The 22,070-nt window shown below is 38.0% G+C and overlaps 1 protein-coding gene across 4 annotated transcripts in view; it reads left to right on the top strand.

The window, feature by feature from the left end:
• Window positions 1-22,070, top strand: part of LOC126183372 (oxysterol-binding protein-related protein 11-like) — a 194,370-nt gene that overhangs the window by 79,232 nt on the left and 93,068 nt on the right. For all 4 annotated transcript variants that reach the window (XM_049925303.1, XM_049925305.1, XM_049925302.1 and 1 more), the window contains one exon: window positions 14,633-14,852. In XM_049925303.1, coding sequence (XP_049781260.1) covers window positions 14,633-14,852 — 220 coding nt within the window. The remainder of the gene's footprint in view (window positions 1-14,632; window positions 14,853-22,070) is intronic.

Here is a 22,070-nt window from a genome sequence, read left to right as displayed (position 1 = left end):
AACAGAGGGAAAGAACCTGATGGTATCTTATAACGAGATTAATGGTGAACATCTTGAGCATGTCACATAATTTATATATTTAGGGGTAATAGCAAGATGCATTGTGTAATGGCAAGATGATGCGAAATTAGTTTTCAAGGAAGGCAAATGGAAGACACAGAATTATTGGAGAGGTTCTGGAAAAGAGCAGTGAATTTGTTAAGTAATTATCTAGTACTGTTCCATTGTTTGGAGTCCTTATCAGATTGACATGACAATAAGCATGTAATGAACTCGAATATGAGCTGCTAAGATTATATTAAGACAGTGCAGCTCAAGTGAAAGTGTGAAAAAGATGCTTGTGGGACTTAAATGGGAATTCTTGGAAGAAATACTAAGTGGTTCTCGTGAACTCTTTTGGGTAACTTTAGAGAATCTGTGATTGAAGAAGACTATGTGACCATTATGCTGCCACTATAGTATATCTTGTGTAGGGACTGTGAAAATAAAATAAAACGTGTACAGGGGCGTATAGGTTGGGACAGAAAAATTTCATTCAAATGATAATGCACTGAACAACATAAAATAGAATTTTTTAAAATTAAATCTCTCAAAAAATAGCTTTTGTACCTGTTTTGGGTAAAAAAAAAAATTGCATAATAAAATGAGCATGTGATTGACATTCGTTAGCTATTTAATGTTGAAATTAGATATTAACTTTCCCGTTGGGGCTGATTGTGACTTGTATTCCAGTTGAAATTAATAGTTCGTTATTGAACATGTAAATATGCCATGTGGTTTAAATTTGAATCAGATGAAACAATTCAGCATTTGTTGTTTGGGTAAAAGCATGGCAAATTCTGTATCTGTCACAGTGTAAACTCAGCTTGTAATTAGTACTAACTTATGAAAATACAAGGGCCATTTCTAAACTTCTGCACAGAATGCATGCATGACCGTAACAGTGGAACGATTCCCACATGCAGAGTGTAAACTGTGAGCAAGACTTTCAGCTATCACCATGAGTTTTCAATGCTACGATAATTCATATTTTGAGTGAGAGGTGTGGTTAGAGGTGCCATGTCACGAATCAGGTGGCCACTCCTGCCAGAGGTTCGAGTCCTCCCTCGGGTGTGTGTGTGTGTGTGTGTGTGTGTGTGTGTGTGTGTGTGTTGGTTTAAGTAGTATGTAAGTCTAGGGACCGATGACCTCAGCAGTTTGGTCCCATAGGAATTCACACACATTTGCATTGAAATGGAGAGAAAAAATGATTCAGCTCATTTGGACAGCTGCACCACTTGGTGCAGAGAGATGGTGAGCTCAGAACATTGGCACATAGTGGTTGCACCTTTTCCGACAATGAGAACATCTGAGGATGGAGTTCCAGAAAAATGGCAACACTGGGTGCCAGATTTTGAGAGCTATATGTCCTACAACAACATTACAACTGGCAGAAACAAATGAGGAACCTCAAAAGGATGGGCTATTGCATTTATTCCATTTTGTGCCACATTATCCAGGAAGATCAGATGAATTCTTCAGAAACATCAAGTGTATGCTGTCTTCCACCCACCAGCTAAAACACAGGCACTGCTTGGTAGTGTCAAGGATGACCTTGGAGTATGGAAATCTGGGATCTGTCAGTTCCCCTGCCAATGTGGCATGACTTACATAGGCCAAACTGTGGGTCCTGTCTAAGATTGTTACTGAGAACGCCAATGCCACACTAGACTGCAGCAGCCTAGCAAATTGGCAGTTGTGGAACACTGGCTATCAGAATCGCATGGAATTGGTACTAAGGTTTTGACACAGACATCTAACTTCTACAACTGTGTAACTGAAGAACTTATTGAGATTCAATTAAGGGAGCTGCTGATAAATTGTGATAGTGGCTACATCCTTAGTAAGGCCTGGGAACCCACATTGAGCCTGATTAAGAAGAGGTAGACATCCTACTATGAAATGATGACTTTAAAGGCAGAAAGAACAGCAGCAGAGACATTGCCAGCACACATCCCTGGGTGTGAACCTTGGGCAGAATGACTTGGTGGTGAGAGGATCAAGGGACCTCATACAGAATGCCAGGTGGGTGGGATTTGAAAAGGGGGGGGGGGGGGGAGATGAAATAAGACCTACACCAGCTCTGTGGTAGTCAGTTCATCAGCACACCTGATGAAGGCGACGTGATCATTTGCCAAAACATTGTGCCCATTGGACACTGACATCTGGTTACTCACCCATGAGCTATTCTGTCATGAATTACACAGGGAGTAGTTGAAGAAGCACAATAATTGAATTCTTCTGCAGTGATGACATGTGGGAGCTGTCTAATGCAGACACTGAGTACATCAGTTCACTGTCGGATGATGAAGTGCATTGGATTGTTCTAGAAGCCACATTCATTAGATAACAGGCCAGGGACCTCATTAATGTGACTGCTTTCATAGAGACTTCAAAATATCCCACTTTGTGCAAACGCCGGCCGCGGTGGTCTAGCGGTTCTAGGCGCGCAGTCTGAAACCACGCGACTGCTGCGGTCACAGGTTCGAATCCTGCCTCGGGCATGGATGTGTGTGATGCCCTTAGGTTAGTTAGGTTTAAGTAGTTCTAAGTTCTAGGGGACTGATGACCACAGTAGCTAAGTCCCATAGTGCTCAGAGCCCTTTGAACCATTTTGTGCAAACTTTACTCGGGGTTAAAACAGCTTGAAGAATGTTTCGGTACTGTGGGCAAAGGGATTTTTGATGCTGATACAGATTGTTCTTGTCTTCTTTGTTTCCACTGTATCCAGCATCAGGCTGGATCTGGACATTTATGGTCCTTCTCCACTTTCCCATCTTTCTACCATTCTTCTTCCAGTCCAGATTCCTTCTTGTTAAGCCGGTCTTTATTGAGTCAGTATGTCATGTCCTAGGTCTCCCTCTTGCCCTTTAACTTTGCCTCTATCATTCCTTCTGGTATTTTCCATCTTCCATTCTCTTTACATGTCCATATGATTTTAACCTGTTCTTCTCAATTATCCCATTCAACTTTTCTACTTCAGTTTCACTCCTCACATCTTAATTTTTTCACTCTGTCTGTCCTTGTTTTTCCTAAAATACTCCTTAGGAATTTTGTTTCATTAGCTTGGAGTCTGCTCTCCTCTCTTCTTGTCACACAAATAAGATTTTTAAAAAGATAAAGAGACAAGTGATTCATGCAGGAATAAGGAGGGATTGAAATGCACTGGGTTGCACCCTCAGATGAAGTTGTCAACTCTTTTGGGCTTCAGATTCAAATAAGTCTGCCTTCAAAGCCTTAGATTCATGTTTTAGCCCAAGGACGATGAGCTTGAATCCCATTAATGTAGACATGAGAAGAAACTTGCAGTCTTCACCTGGAATGGCTGATCTCAGTAGTGCAGATACTCCCAATGGGTAAAAATGAATTTTGCTGAAAAGCAAAAGTCCATGCAGTCAAGAAATGTTGACATAGCCAAACGTCTGCAGGCAACAGGGGTTGATGATCAGAAATTCACAGTTGTGGCACTCAAGGCTACATGGGTTCCGTGTTTCAACGTAGACAGTGATAAACTGTTTTCTAACTACAGTGAAGTGCTAACAGATGGGCAGCACAACAACTCAGAAGATAACATAAAAATCGTGACTGTGTGTGTGTGTGTGTGTGTGTGTGTGTGTGTGTGTGTGAGGGGGGAGGTTGGGGGGGATCATATAATTGCAACAGCTGTAACAGGAAGTAGGAACCTAACAAAAGATTTTTCAAATAGAAAATAAATAAGAAGAAAGTATTCCTATTAAGGGATACAGCCATATAGAAATGTCTAAATAATAATGCTGTTGCCATCTAGATACTGTTCTGCAATTTTGTATTCTCAGGTGATTCCTTATTATCCATTTGAAATCAGTTACATTTCATTTCATAGGACATGTCAAAACCATCATATTGTTTGATGATAGAAGAATGTTTATTTCAATGCCACAAATGTGGTATTCCACAGTACAAACTGAAAGTACAATGTATGGTAGATTGCCAGTGGCTACAAAGCAGAAATAGCAATTGTGTGTCAAGAAGGAAATAAAATTACAGAATGCATTATTATTTGGGAAGGGTTTTTTTACAAAGTTGTAGTTAGTAATGTTGGTGCATAAAGTATATATGTAAATTATGAGACGATAGGTATCCTGGTGACAAGTGATTGATTTTGATATCTGACAGGCTAACAGAGACTTTGCACAAAGCTTTTGACAAAGAGTGACATGAAGACATGTAGCTTACAGATGTAACTCTCTCTATAATGACAGAGAAGGTAGTACTAGGGAGTGGAAGCAGTAGCTGCATCTAGAATTATAAGTTTGATGGGGATTATGTAGTCCCATCAAGAACTTTAAGTGTGCTGTTAGGAGACTCATTAATTATTTAATGGCAGAAATTATGGTACCTGTGAAAATGTAATTACTTAAATTGTATATTACTGACAAGACCACCAATAAATCCCTAGTATGTATTAGATCAACATCTATCAGGTCCAGTGGCAGTAGATGTCAACATAAGCCTTGGCAAATATTTTCTCAGCAACCAGAAAATAAGATCCTACAAAACCACTGCCCCGGAAGGACACTGCCTTTGACTATTGCACCATTTGTAATCATAGCATACACTATGTGATCAACAGTATCTGGACACGTGGCTGAAAATGACGTAAAAGTTCATGGCACCCTCCATTGGCTAGAAGTATTGGCAAAAACGAAGACACTATCACATAGGCAAGATGCCTGTGATAACTAGAGTCAGAAGGGAACCTTTTTCAAAGTTTTACATTAACTTACTGTGAAACACTAGAACTGTGTAGAAGTCATGTGGAAAATAGGAACACTTGCCAAAGAAGCAGAACACAAATTCAGAAACACTGAAGTACAGATTGATTTCAGTAATTTATTTTCCAACAAGTGTGTATGAAGATAGTTGTATCCCAGTTCGTAATATCTTTGTAGATGAAGTTCAAAGCAAGCAAATAAATGAGTACTGGATAGTAATGGACTATCCTGTCATCATGTACACTATGGCAACCAGACTCTAGAGCAAAACAACTTTAAAAAGTTTCACGAGAGGTAGACTGGGATGAAATATATATGAAACAAAATACCAGTGTCAGATTTAACATTTTTTGTAATAAGTTTGTAGCATTATTTGAAAATGGATTTCCCAGTAACCTAGTTAGTAAGGACAGTAAAAAGCTATGTGAAAATTATAACCAGTTAAATTAGGGTCTGATAAACAGAAAAGTGAAACCTATATTTTTTTAACAATAAAAACTAAGATCCTGTTTTAGTTTCATAGTACAAAAATTACTTAGAATTGTTAAGAAATGTTAGGAATAAGTCTAAAAAGGTATTTGCATTATGTCTGAAATTAATAATGCAAATAACATTGTTAAATGTATGGGGAACATAGTAAAACAAGCAAGAGGACTGCAAATCACATAACAATATAATATGTCTGTTGATTTGAATGTCATGTTTATAAATTATAATTCACAGGTTGCAGATTCTTTGAGCATAATTCCTTAAAAGCAGTAGAGACAATAACATCAAGGAGTTAGCAGACAAGTCAGTACGGTATTAAGTGACCTTGTATTATCAAACATATCTCCGTTCGACATTAAGAAACTAATAACTTACTAAAATATAAAAGACCAAACAGGATTGATAGGATTTCAGCAAAATAAACCTCTTCAAATGAATGGTGAAGAGTGTGATATCAACAATCACTGAAATGGTTCATTGCTGACCTGTTTTGTGAACTATTTCAAAAATAATATAATCTAAAATGGTGACTTGTTTCATTAATAATAATAATATTATATTAGTATGTAGTAAATCACAATTTGGATTTCAGAAAAATTTCTGTTTACATATTCACTCACCAAATTTTACAAGCATAAAATAACGAAATAGCATTTGTTGGAATTTTCCTTCACCAGTCCAAGGTATCTGACACACTTAATATCAAAAATTTGTTTGAAAAACTGACATTTTACCAATTTAGTGGTGTAGCTAAAAAGTGATTCATGAGATACTTAACAAAAATAATGAAGAAAGTTTTGGTTACACAATTAACAACTGTAGATCGGGATATCTTTCTGAATGGAGGTAAATCATTAATGGAGTCATTTCTTCTCATCCACCACTACTTCTGATATGTCATCTACCTGTGTTTTTATTTCATGTCTTGCACTGTTCTAACATTTTAAAAATTGAGATTTACGTGTGTAGTTTTGTCTCTGTTGTTAGTTATTGTACCGTCTACTTCTACACTCTGCAGTCTACTGTAAAGTGCTTGCCATAGAGTACATCTCATTGTACAATGTGTTAACATTTCTTACTATTTCATTTGTGTTTGGAGAGCACCTTAGGATCAATCTAATCTTGGCTTTTGTGGCCCATATGTGCCATCTAGGCAGCTCTACATTCCTAGATTCCTCAGTTAAAGCTAGTTCTTGCAACTATGTAAGGAGGTTTACATAGGATTCATGGCCTTTCTTCCAACATCTGGCAGTTCAGATTTTTCAGCATCCAAGTGATGCTGCAGGTCAAACAAACCAGTGATCATTCACACTGCACTTCTTAGCATACATTTGATATCCTCTGGTAGTCCTATTTGGTAAGGGTCCAATTCCATATCCCAGCAATTTCTTACTCACATATTTGTACAATCTGACTAATTCCAGTTGTCACTCATTGATACTGTAGTCGTAGGATTATACATTTTTGTATTTTTTTGATGTGCAAAATTTGTCACTGAACATTTAAAGCAAGTTGCCAATATCTGCGTCTCATTGAAATTCTATCAACATCTGAGTGAATATTTGTGCAGTATTTTCAGATAGTACTTCATTATAGAACAATGTATCTGCAGTCTGAGGTCACTATTAATATTATCTTCTTCTTTCTCCTTTATTGCATCTGTCGTATGACAGGTTTCAACTGGTGGCTCTCCATAGTGTCCTGTTCTGAACTTCTTCCTTCATCTATTTGTAAGTTCATCCTCTCCTAATGTCAGTCGTCATTCCAATTGTCTTCCTACCTCTTCCTTTCAGTCCTAGTACATGTCCTGTGAAGATTTCTTCTTCTTTCTGATTACTGTCAATAACCTTCTTTCCTTCCCGTATTATTTTTCATTGCTTCTTCATTCTTAAGTCTGTCTGTCTACTTTAAGCATTTTTCTCCGTAGCCGCATTTCAGAACATTTTAAATATCTTTTTAACTGTCCATGATTCACTTCTGCATAATACTACACTCCAGACATAACATTTAGCAGATCTTTTCGTCAGCTCTATTGGAATTCTTCACACAAATTTTATCTGATGCCATGTATACAGTGATGAGCCAAAACATTATGAATATCTGCATAATAGCTCGTTTGTCCACCTTTCAAACAAAATACATAATTGATTCTGCATATCAAGGTTCCAACCATTTGTTGGTAGGTTTGCGGAGGTTTGTGGCATTAGATGTGTATGCACAGGTCATGTAATTCACGTAAATAATACGCCGCTGATTTGTGTACATGGTGATGACACTCCAATAGCGACCCAGATGGGTTTGATAGGATTTACATCAGGCGAATTTGGTCTCTGGGATGTCAATGTGAGTTCACTATAATGCTCCTCAAACCACTGTAGGATGCTTTTGGCTCTGAGACATGGACAATTGTACTGCTGAAAGATGATATTGCCATCCTGGAAGTTATCAAGCATGAAGGTATACAGGTGGTTCACAGCTGTCAGTGTGTCTTTGATTACTACCACAGGCCCCATGCAAGTGCAGGAGAATGTCTCATGTAGCATAACATGGCTCCCAGCAGCCTGTGTCAGTGGTGCGCTGCACGTTTTGAGCCGCCATTCACATTGATGGTGGCATATGTGGAGACTTGGCGTAGCAAAAATGTGATTCACCCGAAGATCCAACACGTTTTCATTGATCGACAGTCGAATCCTAATGGTCTGGTGGCCACTGCAATCGTAATTGTATTGTATTGTATTGTATTGTATTGTATTGTTTTCATGATGTTGTTGGGTCATTATTGAATACATAGGGGTGGTCTGTTGCAGAGCTCCAGGTTCAACAACATATGATAAACGATGGGCTATTAAACACTTGTGCATGCACCAGCTCTGTGCTCTTGTGGCAGAGATGCCACAGATCACCATCTATCATACTTTACAGAGCAGACAAGCCTCTGAACCCCACGTTCTATGAAGAGTTGTGCATGCCAACCATTTAGAACCTAGTGGCAGTTTCACTGTCGTCCTACATTTTTCTGTAGATGCTGAAGACATTAGCAGGTGAATGTGTGACCAGTTTCATTGTTTTTGAGATAACCTTTTACAGGTTGTGCGTAATAATAATCTTCCCTTTGTCAAAGTCATTTATCTCAATGGATTTTTCCCATTTGCAGCCTATCTCTTCACTAGGGTGATCCCCATCCATATCTGGTCTGCTTACATATGGACAAATAAGGTCCTACTATGGTTTTCAAAGGAATTTGACACTATTCTTCCTGCAAAATACTGACCAATTCAGGTATCGATGGTGGAGGTGGATAGCAATCGTGCACCCTTCTCTCCTAAATAGACCACAGAGACTCAATAACACTGAGAGCTGGTGACAGTGGTGGCCAGGCGAGATGAAACATTCCATCCTTGTGCTCACAAAACCAGTCCTGCATGAGGTGAACTGTGTGAACAGGGGCCCTATCACCTTGGAACGCAGCATCATCATTGGGAAACAAACATTGTCTCATGGGATTGACCTGATCAATCAAATTGGTCACATAATCTTTGGCAGTAATGCCACCTTGCAGATTAACGATGGGGCTTATGGAATACCACAACACTGCTACCAAAATCACAACTGAACCTCTGCCCATGTTGCACTCTTGGGATATAAATTCAACCGTAAGTTGGAAGAATGTAATTTGATCAGTTAGGTCTTGTTTCATACTGTTTCCATTGCTCCATAATCTAGCTTTATGGCATTGACAGCATGTTTTCCTGTTATGGGCATTTGCATCACTGATGAATGGTTTTGGAATTTCCTGCTTCTTGAAGCTCTCTTCATGCTTTGGTTCTGAGTTTGTTCGTGAGTGCGGCATTCAGTTCTATAGTGACTTTTCAAGATATCATCCTCTTATTTTTTCTCACAATCCTCTTCAATGACAATCTCTCATGATCACTCAACACACACTTTCATGCATGCTGTTACTTAATGGAGAATGTTTTTCTTTTTTTCCTATATGCAGTTTGCATTTATGCACTCACTCCTAGCTACACAGAATGTTGTCCTGACCACGACTGACACTGTAACACATGGAGGACATTGCACAGGTACCGTTCATGGTCAAATACGACACCACAACCTGCAGGCTTGGCTAGCATCTGCATTTATGTTAAAGCATGCATTTTTAACAGTGTTTCCATATTTTTGTCCAACCCATGTATATTAAATCTAGTGGCAACAAACAAGACTACTTGTGAGTATTCCCATGCTCAAACTGGTATCAAGAGACCATGACATGGTTGTAGCAACAATGATTACCAAAGTACGAAGGAAAACTATAATGAGTAGAATTATTTACGTTGTCAATAAACTATATAAAGATGCAATAGCATCATATCTGAAGGGGGAACGTCACGCTCCTGGACAGGAGCATGTAGGAGAAAGGTGGCTGATATTCAGAAAAATAACTGACCAAGAACTGGATAGATATGTACTTAGTAGAACCTTTTCATGACATACAGTCTCTTTAATGAAACTTACAAAGAAATAGCAACTGCTGTACAACAAGTGTAAAACAAAGCATACGACTACAGGTAGATGATCAATAGATAGAGACTGAAGGAAACACATTCAGCTGTTGAGGATAAATATGTGAAGCCTTCAATTACTACTGCACATAATCTTATCTTAATACATCTCAAAAAAAACAAAGAAATTATGATCATATTCGAAAGCTATCAGTTGTACCACGTACTTGTGGATGAGACAAGAACTAAAATTGAAGGTAGCAAAAGCAACAATGCTGAACTCCATTTTCAAATGTTCCTTTACAAAGGAAAATCCAGGAGCACTTCATCAGTTTAATCCTTGCAACACCATAAATAAGAGTGATACAGATATCAGTGACAGTGACATTGAGAAACAGCTAAAACCACTAAAACTTACCATAGTCAAGGACTTGGTGGAATCCTAAACAGAATTTAAATCTGAGTTAGTCCCACTTTTAACTATAACATACTGTAGAGCCCAGAATTTGCAAGAAAGCACAGGCACATCCTTATACAACAAGGATTGCAGAAATAGTCTACAAAACTACTGTAAAATACCTTTGATGTCCACATGTTACAGACTCTTACAACACATTCAGAGTTCAAACTTAATGAAGTATCTGTAATAGAATTATCTCCTCCATGCCAACCAGCATAGATTCTGCAACTAACAGTCATAACAAACCCACTTTATGCTTTTCTTGCATGATATGCTGAAAGTCATGGATCAAAGCACTCGAGTAGATGCAGTATTTCTTGAATTTTGAAAATCACTTGAGTTAGTATCACACCAATGCTTATTAACCCTATAGCCATGGGCAACACAGGTGTGTCCGTTCAACTCTTTCCATACAATTTCACGGAGCCCACAAGTATAATGACAAACGTAATTTCTGCTCTCTTTGCATGTCACAATTCACCATTTTCCTGTTGAATAATTTTATCTTGCTCTGGAATGTTGTAAGGTGCTACTTTTCAGCCAAATCTTTTTCTGTTGCTCTGGAAAACTGGCAATCATTATTTTCCTGCCTGAAATACTGGGAGTCATGGTTTCAATGTTTTCCAGTCTCACACATGTACTTACACATATACCTTCTCATGCTAGAAATTTTGTATTCATATTCCCGATCAGCTAGCTTATGGAACCTTGCTTTAAGGGGAGACCGAAGGCAAGTGGACTTCAAAAAAAATTTTTTTTTTTATTTTAGCATATCTGAAATGTCTGGTCTTTCCTGCGTGAAACAGTTTTTGTTTTATATAAATACAACTTTTTTTTTCATGAGACACGATGGTTTTCTTGAGGCTCTGTACAGTCTGGCATTTAAATGCCATACCTTCCACTGTGATAGCAAGGCTTATGAGCAGGTACATGCAGAACAACCCTATGGTCCTAGTGTCAAAATTTCTAAATTGGAGTGCATTGGGCATGTCCAGAAGAGAATGGGGTCCAGGTTGAGAAGATTATTGAAAGAAAAGTCAAAAATAGTATTGGAAGATAGTAAGAAGATAGGTGGTAAATGTCGCCTGACAAATGTTGAAATAGATTACAGAATTATTATGGCTTGGCCATAAGAAGAAATGTAGGGAATTTAGAAAACATGGAAAAAAGTTGTTGGGCTATCTTTTTCCATAAGCATTCCACAAATGAATATCCAGTGCATGGTCTTTGCACAAATAATCCTGACACTTGGTGCAAGTACAGGAGAAGTGCCAGATATGACCACAAACATTCTTTACCTGCATCAGTAATGAATGAAATTAAACCCATATTTAGAGACCTTTGTAAAGATACCATGTTGAAGAAATGTCTTCATGGGAAAATCCAAAATTTAAATGAATGTATGAATTCTGTCATTTGGAACTGGTTACCGAAAACTGTATTTGTTCAGCTTACAACCCTCAAATTTGACATTTATGATGTTATTTTATGCTTCAATGTTGGTATAATTAGAAAACTGGATGTTTTGGTATTGTTGGGCATAAAATCTACTGGAAATACTGCAAAATCCTTGGTGCAAATAGATAAAGAGAGAATCTGCAAAGCAGATATTGCTAATTTAAAATGCACAAAAGAAGCCAGACTGAAAAGAAGAGGGACCAAGAGAAGAAATGATCAGTATGATTCAGATGCTGCTCAGTATAGTGCTGAAAAGTATTAGTGGTAAGTAATTCTCATCAATAACTATACTAGAATTGCAATATTAAACTTTAAATGGAGTTTTCTCAGAACTACTTTTTACTTTCAGGTACCATTATTTGATAAACTAATGGGGTTAGAAACATGAAATTTGGTCAATTTGTACTGCAGATGGTAATAAGTTATTACAAATAAATTGAGAACCACTAACCAATCAGAAACTGTTTTATAATAATTAATGTACAAAAAAAGTTAAATTTTACTAGTGAAAGAATATATTTTTTTCCTTCAAAACTATATGTGGTATTATGTTCATTTTATTTGTAAATTGAGGCATATATGTTATATATATACACAGTAAAAATTTCATTGTTCTATCACTTATAGTTCTTTTGAAAAGTGTACCTATTCAAAGGGTAAAATAGCATTGGCAGAATAGGGATAAAAATTGCCTTCCGTCTCCCTGTAAGATACAACACTCAGAAAGTTTATCATCTACTCTTGTAAGGTTAAATGCAATTTTCGAATTTCTCACATTATTTGTGTCACGTGTCAATTAAAAATGAACCCTAAAGCACATTTTTGGTTTTCTTGTTACGTTTCTATAATTCTATCCTTACAACTACTCTCATTATCAAATAAAAATTCCCTGCAATTTGCATGGAGGAACTAGAAAGTTGCCCACAATTACAGGGTTAATACATACATCAACATGATGTCGACCTTTTCCGCAATTGATAAACGGTCCATTTTAAGACGGGTAATGTATCACGAAGCAAATACCGTCCACACTTGTGGAATGTTACATGATACCACGTACTTACACGTTTGTGACTATTACAGCGTCATCTATCACAAAGTGAAAAAAGAGGTCCAACTAAAACATTCATATTTCTTTACGTACTACACAAATATGTAATAAAAAATGGGGGTTCCTACTTAAAAAAAATGCAGTTGATATCCGTTTCACCTATGGCAGTGCCATCTAGTGGGCCCACCATAGTGCCATCTAGTTTCTCCCTTCAAGCTAGACGAGTTCCATTCTTTGTAGTTTTTTCGTTTTATTCTTATTTCGTGAGAAATTTAGCCCGGTCACTAGCAATGGATCACCCTGTATATTGTTACGGTGTCCTTGAGACAAAGTGTGGCACATTTTATTTTCAGTGCCCTTGAAATGTTGAATTGGCATGGATATCTCCTCTGCTGTCTTTTGCCTTTTAAATATAACTGTATTCAGCTTCACTCACTGTCACATTCTTAAGGTGTGTTTACGCCTGTGCACTTTGCAACTAACCGCCGTGCGGTTGTAGCTTGCTCGCACATGGAAGTAGAGGTGCCCTCTGTGAACACAGGTGTGTATGGAATGACTTGCACATACATGTTGAAGGAGAAGCATGCAACCTACATGCCTGCCTCTACTTCCGTGTGTTGCAAGCACAGTAACACAGCCTCTGGGCGTAATGGGCACAGGTGTAAACACACCATTAGAAGGCACTGGTATTGACAATTGTTCACTGTTGTATAAAGACCGTATAACATATGGTAAATTAGGATATAACAGTTTTCTTTGTTTTTAAGGTGATCCCACCTATTTTTGTCTACCAAAAAATATTTGTCTGTTGTGTGATGTGTTGATCCCTCCAGACCATGGGAACAGCGAAGACTGTGTGGTGTGATCCTTGTAACCAACCTGTCAGGAATGTAGTACATGATGAACAACATATGAAGGGCTTATTTCAATAGTGGTACAAGTCCATTTTTGTTCATATTGAGGTACAAAGTCCTAAAGTTAAATGAGTGCTGAAAAATCTGCAGTTGAGATACCAGAAATATTCAAGCGTATGGCCTCTTGCTAGAGATGAACCTTTCTTTTTGTTTGTTTGGATCATTACTTTCAGAAGCATTATAGACAGAAAAGTGAAGGTAATGGACTTGTACCGCTATTGAAATAAGCCCTTCATATGTGGGAGGGTCAGTTCTTGTCGTGGTCACCAACATTACACCCAAAATAAAGTTTGTAGCACTCTATTACAAGATAACTAAGTTTCTGTTTTGCTGTTTCACGGTTAGCTCTCTACAGATATAACAAAAGAATTTATGCTATTTACACAGGCATGGGGTATTTCTTCTTCTGAATTAACACAAAACACAAACTCCAATGAAATGAGAACAACAAGCAGTTACTTCCAACAATTTTCAGAACTCTCATTGCTGAGATGCAACTGGCTACAAAGACAACTTGCTTATATGTGTTAAAGCATGACTCCTCAGCAAGGCTGCTGAACCACTTTCATTTCTTTGAGATAGGTTTCTGAACGTTACAAGAAATGTGTATTCTGCATTTTGTTTAATGCTTTGAACCTTATGTTGCCTTATTGGATGCCTTGCCTAATACTAGCATATAAAATTAATTATCTGTAAAAGACATTTGTTGTACTGAGCCTTGAATGTGTATGTGAATGAGATCAAGAATTGTTTTTATTGGTAACATCACATGAAAAATGAGATTCCTGTGTTCAACGCCACAATATTTCATGATATTTTCACTGTAATATTTGAATCTCAGCAGAAATTAAATGCATATGTCTAAGATAATCATAATTTCATAACATGGTTTTTAATATATCTCATAGTGATTTCACGTCACACTAAATTTTCTGTTTTAGTGGTTATTTCTTTAACTATTTCAGATGATTATAATCCAGATGATGAAGTTACTGATAATGAAGATCTAAGTGATGGTGATCAAGATGACACTGAAGAACACAAATCTGTTATTTTGCATTTGTTGTCGCAGCTGAAACTTGGAATGGACCTAACACGAGTAGTTCTCCCCACTTTCATCTTAGAACGGCGTTCCCTTCTTGAAATGTTTGCTGACTGCATGGGGCACACAGCTGAATTTGTAAGGTAAAATATTTAACATTAAATGTTTGTTGAGAGTAATGGTTGTTGACTGTCATATTTTGGAACATTTTTCCCACCTCTTTACAGGGAATTGTGTTACTTATTACTGTATGTAAAAGATTCATGTATTACTTTTTGTTTCATATATATCACTAACAAATCCTTTAGCATATAACTCTCTGGATTTTCATTTACGGTTAGGCTGTTGGCACTATAAAAATATTGTGTTCTTTGTTTGTAGAGTTTTGTATGAATTTAGGTGCAATTTAATTGTGGTCTGTTAATTACAACCAGAAATATGAAGAACTGTAAACTTGCATTACATCATTGAAATTTTTAAGTTAAACATTTCACATTCTGGGTATTTCATATCAGAATTTCACTGAATCCCTTTCATCCTGTACGCAGGTAAAGTTAATTTAAAACTTCATCTGTAATTGTTGATTGAAGACTGGCAATTTATAGATACCAAATGATCTGTTAATTTATTATTTAGTGATTGTACATGAAGGCTACCAACCTTATGATTATAAATTACTAGGTGAGTACCTGGCATTGCCTGGGTATGTTGAGCGAGGTGAAGCAGTGGCTAGCAGACTGGACTCGCATTCGGGAGGACGACGGTTCAATGCCATGTCTGGCCATCCTGATTTAGGTATTCTGTGATTTCCCTAAATTGCTCCAGGCAAATGCCGCGATGGTTCCTTTGAAAAGGGCATGGCCAACTTCCTTCCCTAATCTGACGATACCGATGACCTCACTGTCTGGTTTCCTCCCCCACACAACCCAACCCAGGGTATGCATTTATTCTAATCTTCTATTAGTATACCTCCTCCTTCCTTCTCTGTTTCTTTGTCTCGTTGTCGCTCACCTTTCTCTGACCTTCACCACCACCCTAATAGGTGGTTTGTAGTTCTTACTCCAACAGTATTTCTTAACAGTAGTAAGTAACATGTGTATCAAGTTTGATTGAATTTGTCCAGGGGTTTCGGAGGAGCTTTTACTCACAGCTTTACCCATGAATGCATATCACATATATTTGACATACTTCATGCATATTTGTACATATATTTCACCTGTATCTCTTGCACATTTCGCCCTACAGTTTTGTTTTCACATAGCTCAATGTTTATGGCATCTTATCTTATATCATTGTACAACTGTGTTGTATGATGATATAATTTTGCAGGTGCGTACAGTAGCATATGTGGATACTGTCTGCGAAATGTGTTGGGAGTAAAGTTATTGGTAAAAGAAGTAATAAATTAAACTGTCATGCATTATGAAGCATTTTTCACACGCCTTGGTGTTTTTGACTTCGTATCACCTGAACTATTTGTTGTACAATGATCTAATTTTGTTGGTCAGTTAGTTAGTAACAGGTTCCATGGGCCATTTTGTGTGATACATTGTAATGATGTTGAATGAGTCATCATACATCACATCACAAATTAATTTGTACAGACAGTTACATTGTGTACATTTCTATTTTTGTTCTTTTTCATAAAAAGAATAAGAAAGATGTACAGATGTGAGTTAATAATTCTTACCCAGCACTTTTTACACATTACAATAACAGAAATTCTCCTACAGAATAGGAGGAGTTGTCAAGGAGAAGTTTTCCCAGTTTGTTATCAAATAATTCTTTGCTGTCTGTCAGATATTTTATATCAGTGGGTAAATAATCAAAAATTTTTGTTGTGACATTGTGCTCCCGCTTTTTGTGCTAATGACAACCGTAATGTGGAGTAATGAATGCCATTTTTCCTTCTGGTATTGTAATTACATACCTCATTGTTCCTCTTGAACTGTAGTGGTTTTATTTACAACAAACTACATGAGGGAGAAAATATACTGTGAAGCAGTAGTGACAATGGCCAACTCCTTAAACAGATGTCTACAAGGTGACTGTGGGTGAGCACCACATATTATTCTCACAGAACTTTTTTGCACAATGAAGACTTTGTCTTAGAGATGAGTTACCCTGGAACATTATTCCTTATGACATTATTGAACAAAAACATGGAAAATATCACAACTTGTCTGTCCCTAAGATTTACAATGATTCTTGGTGTAAATGTGGCTGAAATGAGTTGTTTTTGGAGTTCCAGAATGTGTTTTTTCAATTTAAATTCTCATCAATATGGACTACTAAGAATTTTGAAGTTCGCACTGTGTTTATTATTTCCTCACCATTTGTTAAACATATCATTGGTGTAGTACCTCTAAATGTGCAGAACTGGATATGTTGGGTCTTTTTAAGATTGAGGGTGAGACCATTCACAAAAAACCAGTCAGTGATACTTTTAAGAACCTTGTTTACCATTTCTTCTGTTTCTGTATGTATGCTTGGATTCATTACAATACTAGTGCCATCTGCAAGAAGAATTAATTCTGCTTGTTGTATACTATATGGCAGATCATTTACATATATGGGGAACAGTAGTGGACTTAAGAGTGAACCTTGGGGAACTCCATACATGATTTTTCCCCAGTCAGAATTATGTCTCCAGAATGTACTGCTTGAGCACAACTTTGTGCTTTCTTTTGGTTAGATATGACTTTATCCATAGAATGTTAATTTATCTAGGAGAATACTGTGTTTTGCACAGTCAACTGCCCTAGAGAGGTCACAGAAAATACCAACTGGTGCATTTTATTATTTAATGCTTGTAAAATCTGGTTGGTGTACACCTAACTGTGATTTGCTAAGGATACTATTGGTGCTAGGGTGAGATACTATTTTGGAATACATCACCTTCTCAAAAATTTTGGAGAAAGATTTCATCAATGAAACAGGTTGATAATTACTGCTTTAATGGTACACACGGTAGCATATATGAATACTGTTCGCAAAATGTGTAACAAATGAAGTTAGTAATAAAATAAAACATAATGCCTGATGCAGTACTGTTACTTGTGAGCAGTGAAAATTTAGTTAGCAATAACATTTTTCCTTTCAACATTTTGTGGGGGTGTCAACAAGAAAACATTTCCTAAAGTTGTGAAATTATGTGTAAAATTTTGAAGTCAGTAAGTGTTACCATTCTCAAATCCTGGATAAATAATGTCTGGGTATTTGGGCATCATGGCCTACATGTCTTTTTCACTCCTACCCCCACTACTTTGGTAAGTAGGTGGTTCTTACCCCCACAGAGTTTCTTTCCAGACAGTAAGTGATATCTATGCTAAGTTTGGTTCATATCAGTTTATTAGTTTAGGAGGAGATGTGGAAAGTACATACATACATACATACATACATACATACATTTTTATAGCAGGTATTTATTTATTGGAGAATTAATATGGCTATGATAGTTTAAAGCAACAGATTTCTGACACAGAAAAGTGAAACATTTGTCTGATGAATTAAATTATATTTTATGCCATTATCAGAGTCAATGAAATGATACCTTGTAAAATATTCCTATTTTGTGATGTGTGTTTGATGTGCCCTTGCAGATGTGCTAGTACAGAATGAGCTGCTAATTTACAAAGATAGGCAAGTTTTGAATATAACACATATTGTGGATGATAAAACATTTAGCAACTGAAGAAAGAAAGAAGAAAGTACATTAAATCATTTTCAGACTCATTGATTGATGATTGCAAATGCTTAATTCAATAACTCTTTTGTTAAGCAAGGAATGTAACTGCAGTTTGGACGTTACTGTTCAGATTATTTTTCCATGTATACCTACTTGGAAGGGAGCTACAGTGGTGGGATCAGCGCCAGAGGGCTCTATGCTGCAGCCTGATTTTCCGATATCTGTTCCATCTCAGGTCACCCGTAAATAGAGGGAGAAAAGAGCATGGCTGGGATTAGCAAACAGGTCCGAGAACCAGAGGACAGGTTCAAATGGCTCTGAGCACTAGGGGACTTAACTGCTGAGGTCATCAGTCCCCTAGAACTTAGAACTACTTAAACCTAACTAACCTAAGGACATCACACACATCCATGCCTGAGGCAGGATCAGAGGACAGGAACAGCTTGGGAACAAGAGGGAAGATAGCTGAGGGTCTAGCAGAAGAGAAGTGAAAGGCATTGTCACCATGCTGTGTGTCCACCAGAGGGCCCACAGGCGTTGTTGGTTGTGTCTTCCTGCCATGGGCAGATTTGATTTTGATGAAATGTCCAGTCCTCCATGGACAGAGTGAACCCAGAGCTTCCCCAGTACTGCTGGACGACTGCCAGGATCCGCTTATCCTAGCGTCCTGAGCTCCACACCCACACATGGGTGCCCGGCCAGCTGTGGACTGAGTACCTGCCTACATGTGGTATGACTGATTAGGCATTTTATGACACTGGATGCAATGTCTTGGCATTGTCGGTAGTTAACAGAGTGCACATTTTGTCAAAGGCCAGGTGTGTCAGTTCTGTGAGAGGGGCCAGTCTGCATGAAAGGTGGTACGTACTGGGTCTGATCCATGACAGAAAGAGTGATTTTACAGCATCTGAATCCATTACCTGGAATGCGCCACAGTGCTACTGGAGCCACTTCTAGTACATTTCCAACTCTTCTGCAGTCTCACCACAAAGTAGGAATGGTGGCAGATCTGTAGCAGACTTTCGGGAGAGCAACAATGACAAGAAGGCTTCCTTATGTTACCATCCTCCTAACAGCTGTTGCAGAAAGTGCTGTACAACAACTTTCATCAACGCACCTGGTAAGGTAGCCTATTTCACAGGGTCTGGGTTGTGTAACGAACAGGAAAAATCCCATCCTTATTGCCAATTATGTTGTAACTCCCAGCGTTAAAAAAAAAAAGAGAGAGAGATAACACCTCCAAAACAAGTATATTTAACAATTTCACAGGACAATAGCTCACAACGGATACAATGTGTGGCATTGCCACATGGCAAAACAGGTACAATACAGTTCTAGTTAGTGTAGTAAATAGCACGATGAGCTAGAGCAGACTGAGGGTGATGGCCAGGCGGCAACCACACATATATACAGCGTGTCGCAGGTGATGCTGGAGGCACCTGCACAGCTGTCATGCATGGTCGCTGGGCTGCGTTGTCTCCCCCTGGCAGTCACGCTTCACAATATGGGATGTGGAGTGACTGTTGTGTCGCATGTGCCAGTCGTGCAATGATGGCTGACACTGGAGACAGGGGTTTGTGCCAGACTTCCAGGCAGTAGCTCAGTGGGCTACCACAGAAGCATTTAGTGTTTGTGATGAATATTATGTAGAGAAGGCAATGATGAATGTGAATTCATCATAAGAGCATCTGCCATTTTAAATGTGTCTTAACATTTCCTGTCAGTTACCAGTCTCTATATTTCTTACACTCGTACTGTTTATTATGTCGTGCCCCACATGACTTTTGTTCATCATAGAGCAACAGCCACCTGATGGAGAAAGTATGTGGTGAGGAGATACAACAGAGTTTCTTTAAGAAAAAATATTTATCAGCTTTTTCTGAGATAAATAAGTAAGTAAATAAATAGAGGTAAATGTGTGGCTTCTGATGACAGTTCAGTGTAATTCAATGTATAATCTTTGCAACTTTTTAAATTCTTGTAACATGATATTTCTTGAAAGTATCTCATATGTATGTCCTCAATCATAAAATCTCTTATACATCTATAACGTTCCTCTCTCTCTCTCTCTCTCTCTCTCTCTCTCTCTCTCTCTCTCTCTCTGTGTGTGTGTGTGTGTGTGTGTGTGTGTGTGTGTGTGTGTGTGTGTTTTACTGAACATCAGCATCATTTTCTTACAAAGCTGAATGTTAAGACTTCGTATTATTGTGTGGTTTTTTAAGCACGAGTCTTGTGGAAATGTTTCACTTTCCATTAATTTATATTAATTTGATATCTAGCACATGATCTGAGAGAAAAAGCCTTGTGTTGAAGCTTCTTGATGCAGTCAATGTGAAATTGAATAAGACAAAGTCCCATAATATACTCAAGGAAAAGCAATACACTGAATTGCTGAGTCATGGGATAGCGATATGTACACATACAGATGGTGGTAGTATCGCGTACACAAGGTATAAAAGTGCAGTGCATTGTCAGAGGTGTTATTTGTACCCAGGTGATTCATGTAAAATGGTTTCCAACATGATTATGGCCCCACGACAGGAAGTAACAGACTTTGAACATTGAATGGTACTTGGAGCTACATTCATGGCATATTTCATTTTGGAAATCATTAGGGAATTCAGTATTCTCAGATCCACAGTATCAAGAGTGTGCTGAGAATACCAGATTTAAGCCATTACCTCTCACCACAAATATCACAGTGGCCAGTGGCTTTCACGTGACAACCAAGAGCAGCAGCATTTGCATAGAGTTGTAGTACTAACAGACGAGCAACACTGAGTGAAATAACTCCAGAAATAAGTGTCGGATAAAATTTGATATTAATGGGCTATGGTGGAGATGACTGACACTAAGGGATTTGCTAACAACATGATGATATGTGCAGTGCCTGTCCTGGGCTCGTGGCCATAGCAGTGGGACCCTGGACAACTGGCAAATAGTGGCTTGGTTATATGAGTCCCGATTTCAGTTGGTAAAAGCTGATAGTAGGATTCAAGTGGGGTGCAAACGTAAGCCCTGGACCCAGGTTGTCAACAAGGCACTGTCCAAGCAGGTGTTGTCTCCATAAAGGTGTGAGCTGTGTTTACATGAAATGGACTGGGTCATCTGGTCCAACTGAATCAATCATTAAATGGTAATGGTTATGTTTGGCTACTTGGGGATCATTTGCAGCCATTTGTGGACTTCATGTATCCAAACTATGATGGAATTTTTATGGATTACAATGCATCATGTCACTGGGTCACAATTGTTCGTGATTGGCTTGAAGAACATTCTGGCCAGTTTGAGTGGATGATTTGGCCACCAAGATCACCTGTCATGAATCCAATCAAATATTTATGGGGCGTAATCAAGAGGTCAGTTCATACCAATATCCTGCACTGGCAACACTTTTGCAGTTATGAATGGCTATAGAGGCAGCATGGCTCAATATTTCTGCAGGGGACTTCCAACAACTTGTTGACCCCATGCAACCTTGAACTGCTGCACTACACTGGGGAAAAAGGATGTCTGACATGATATTAAGAGGTATCCCATGACTTTGCCACTTCAGTGTATATAGAAATGAGGAAGTGAAATAACATTTTTAGAAATGCAGTTGCTACTTTGAAATTGTTAGATGTCTAATTTCTAATTAGATTGATACAGACTGTAGTGCAATATTCTGTGA

This window comes from Schistocerca cancellata, chromosome 4 (assembly GCF_023864275.1).
Source record: "Schistocerca cancellata isolate TAMUIC-IGC-003103 chromosome 4, iqSchCanc2.1, whole genome shotgun sequence".
Lineage (NCBI taxonomy): Eukaryota > Metazoa > Arthropoda > Insecta > Orthoptera > Acrididae > Schistocerca > Schistocerca cancellata.
The sequence above is the reverse complement of the archived record's forward strand: the minus strand, read 5'-3'. Positions and strand labels throughout refer to the sequence as shown.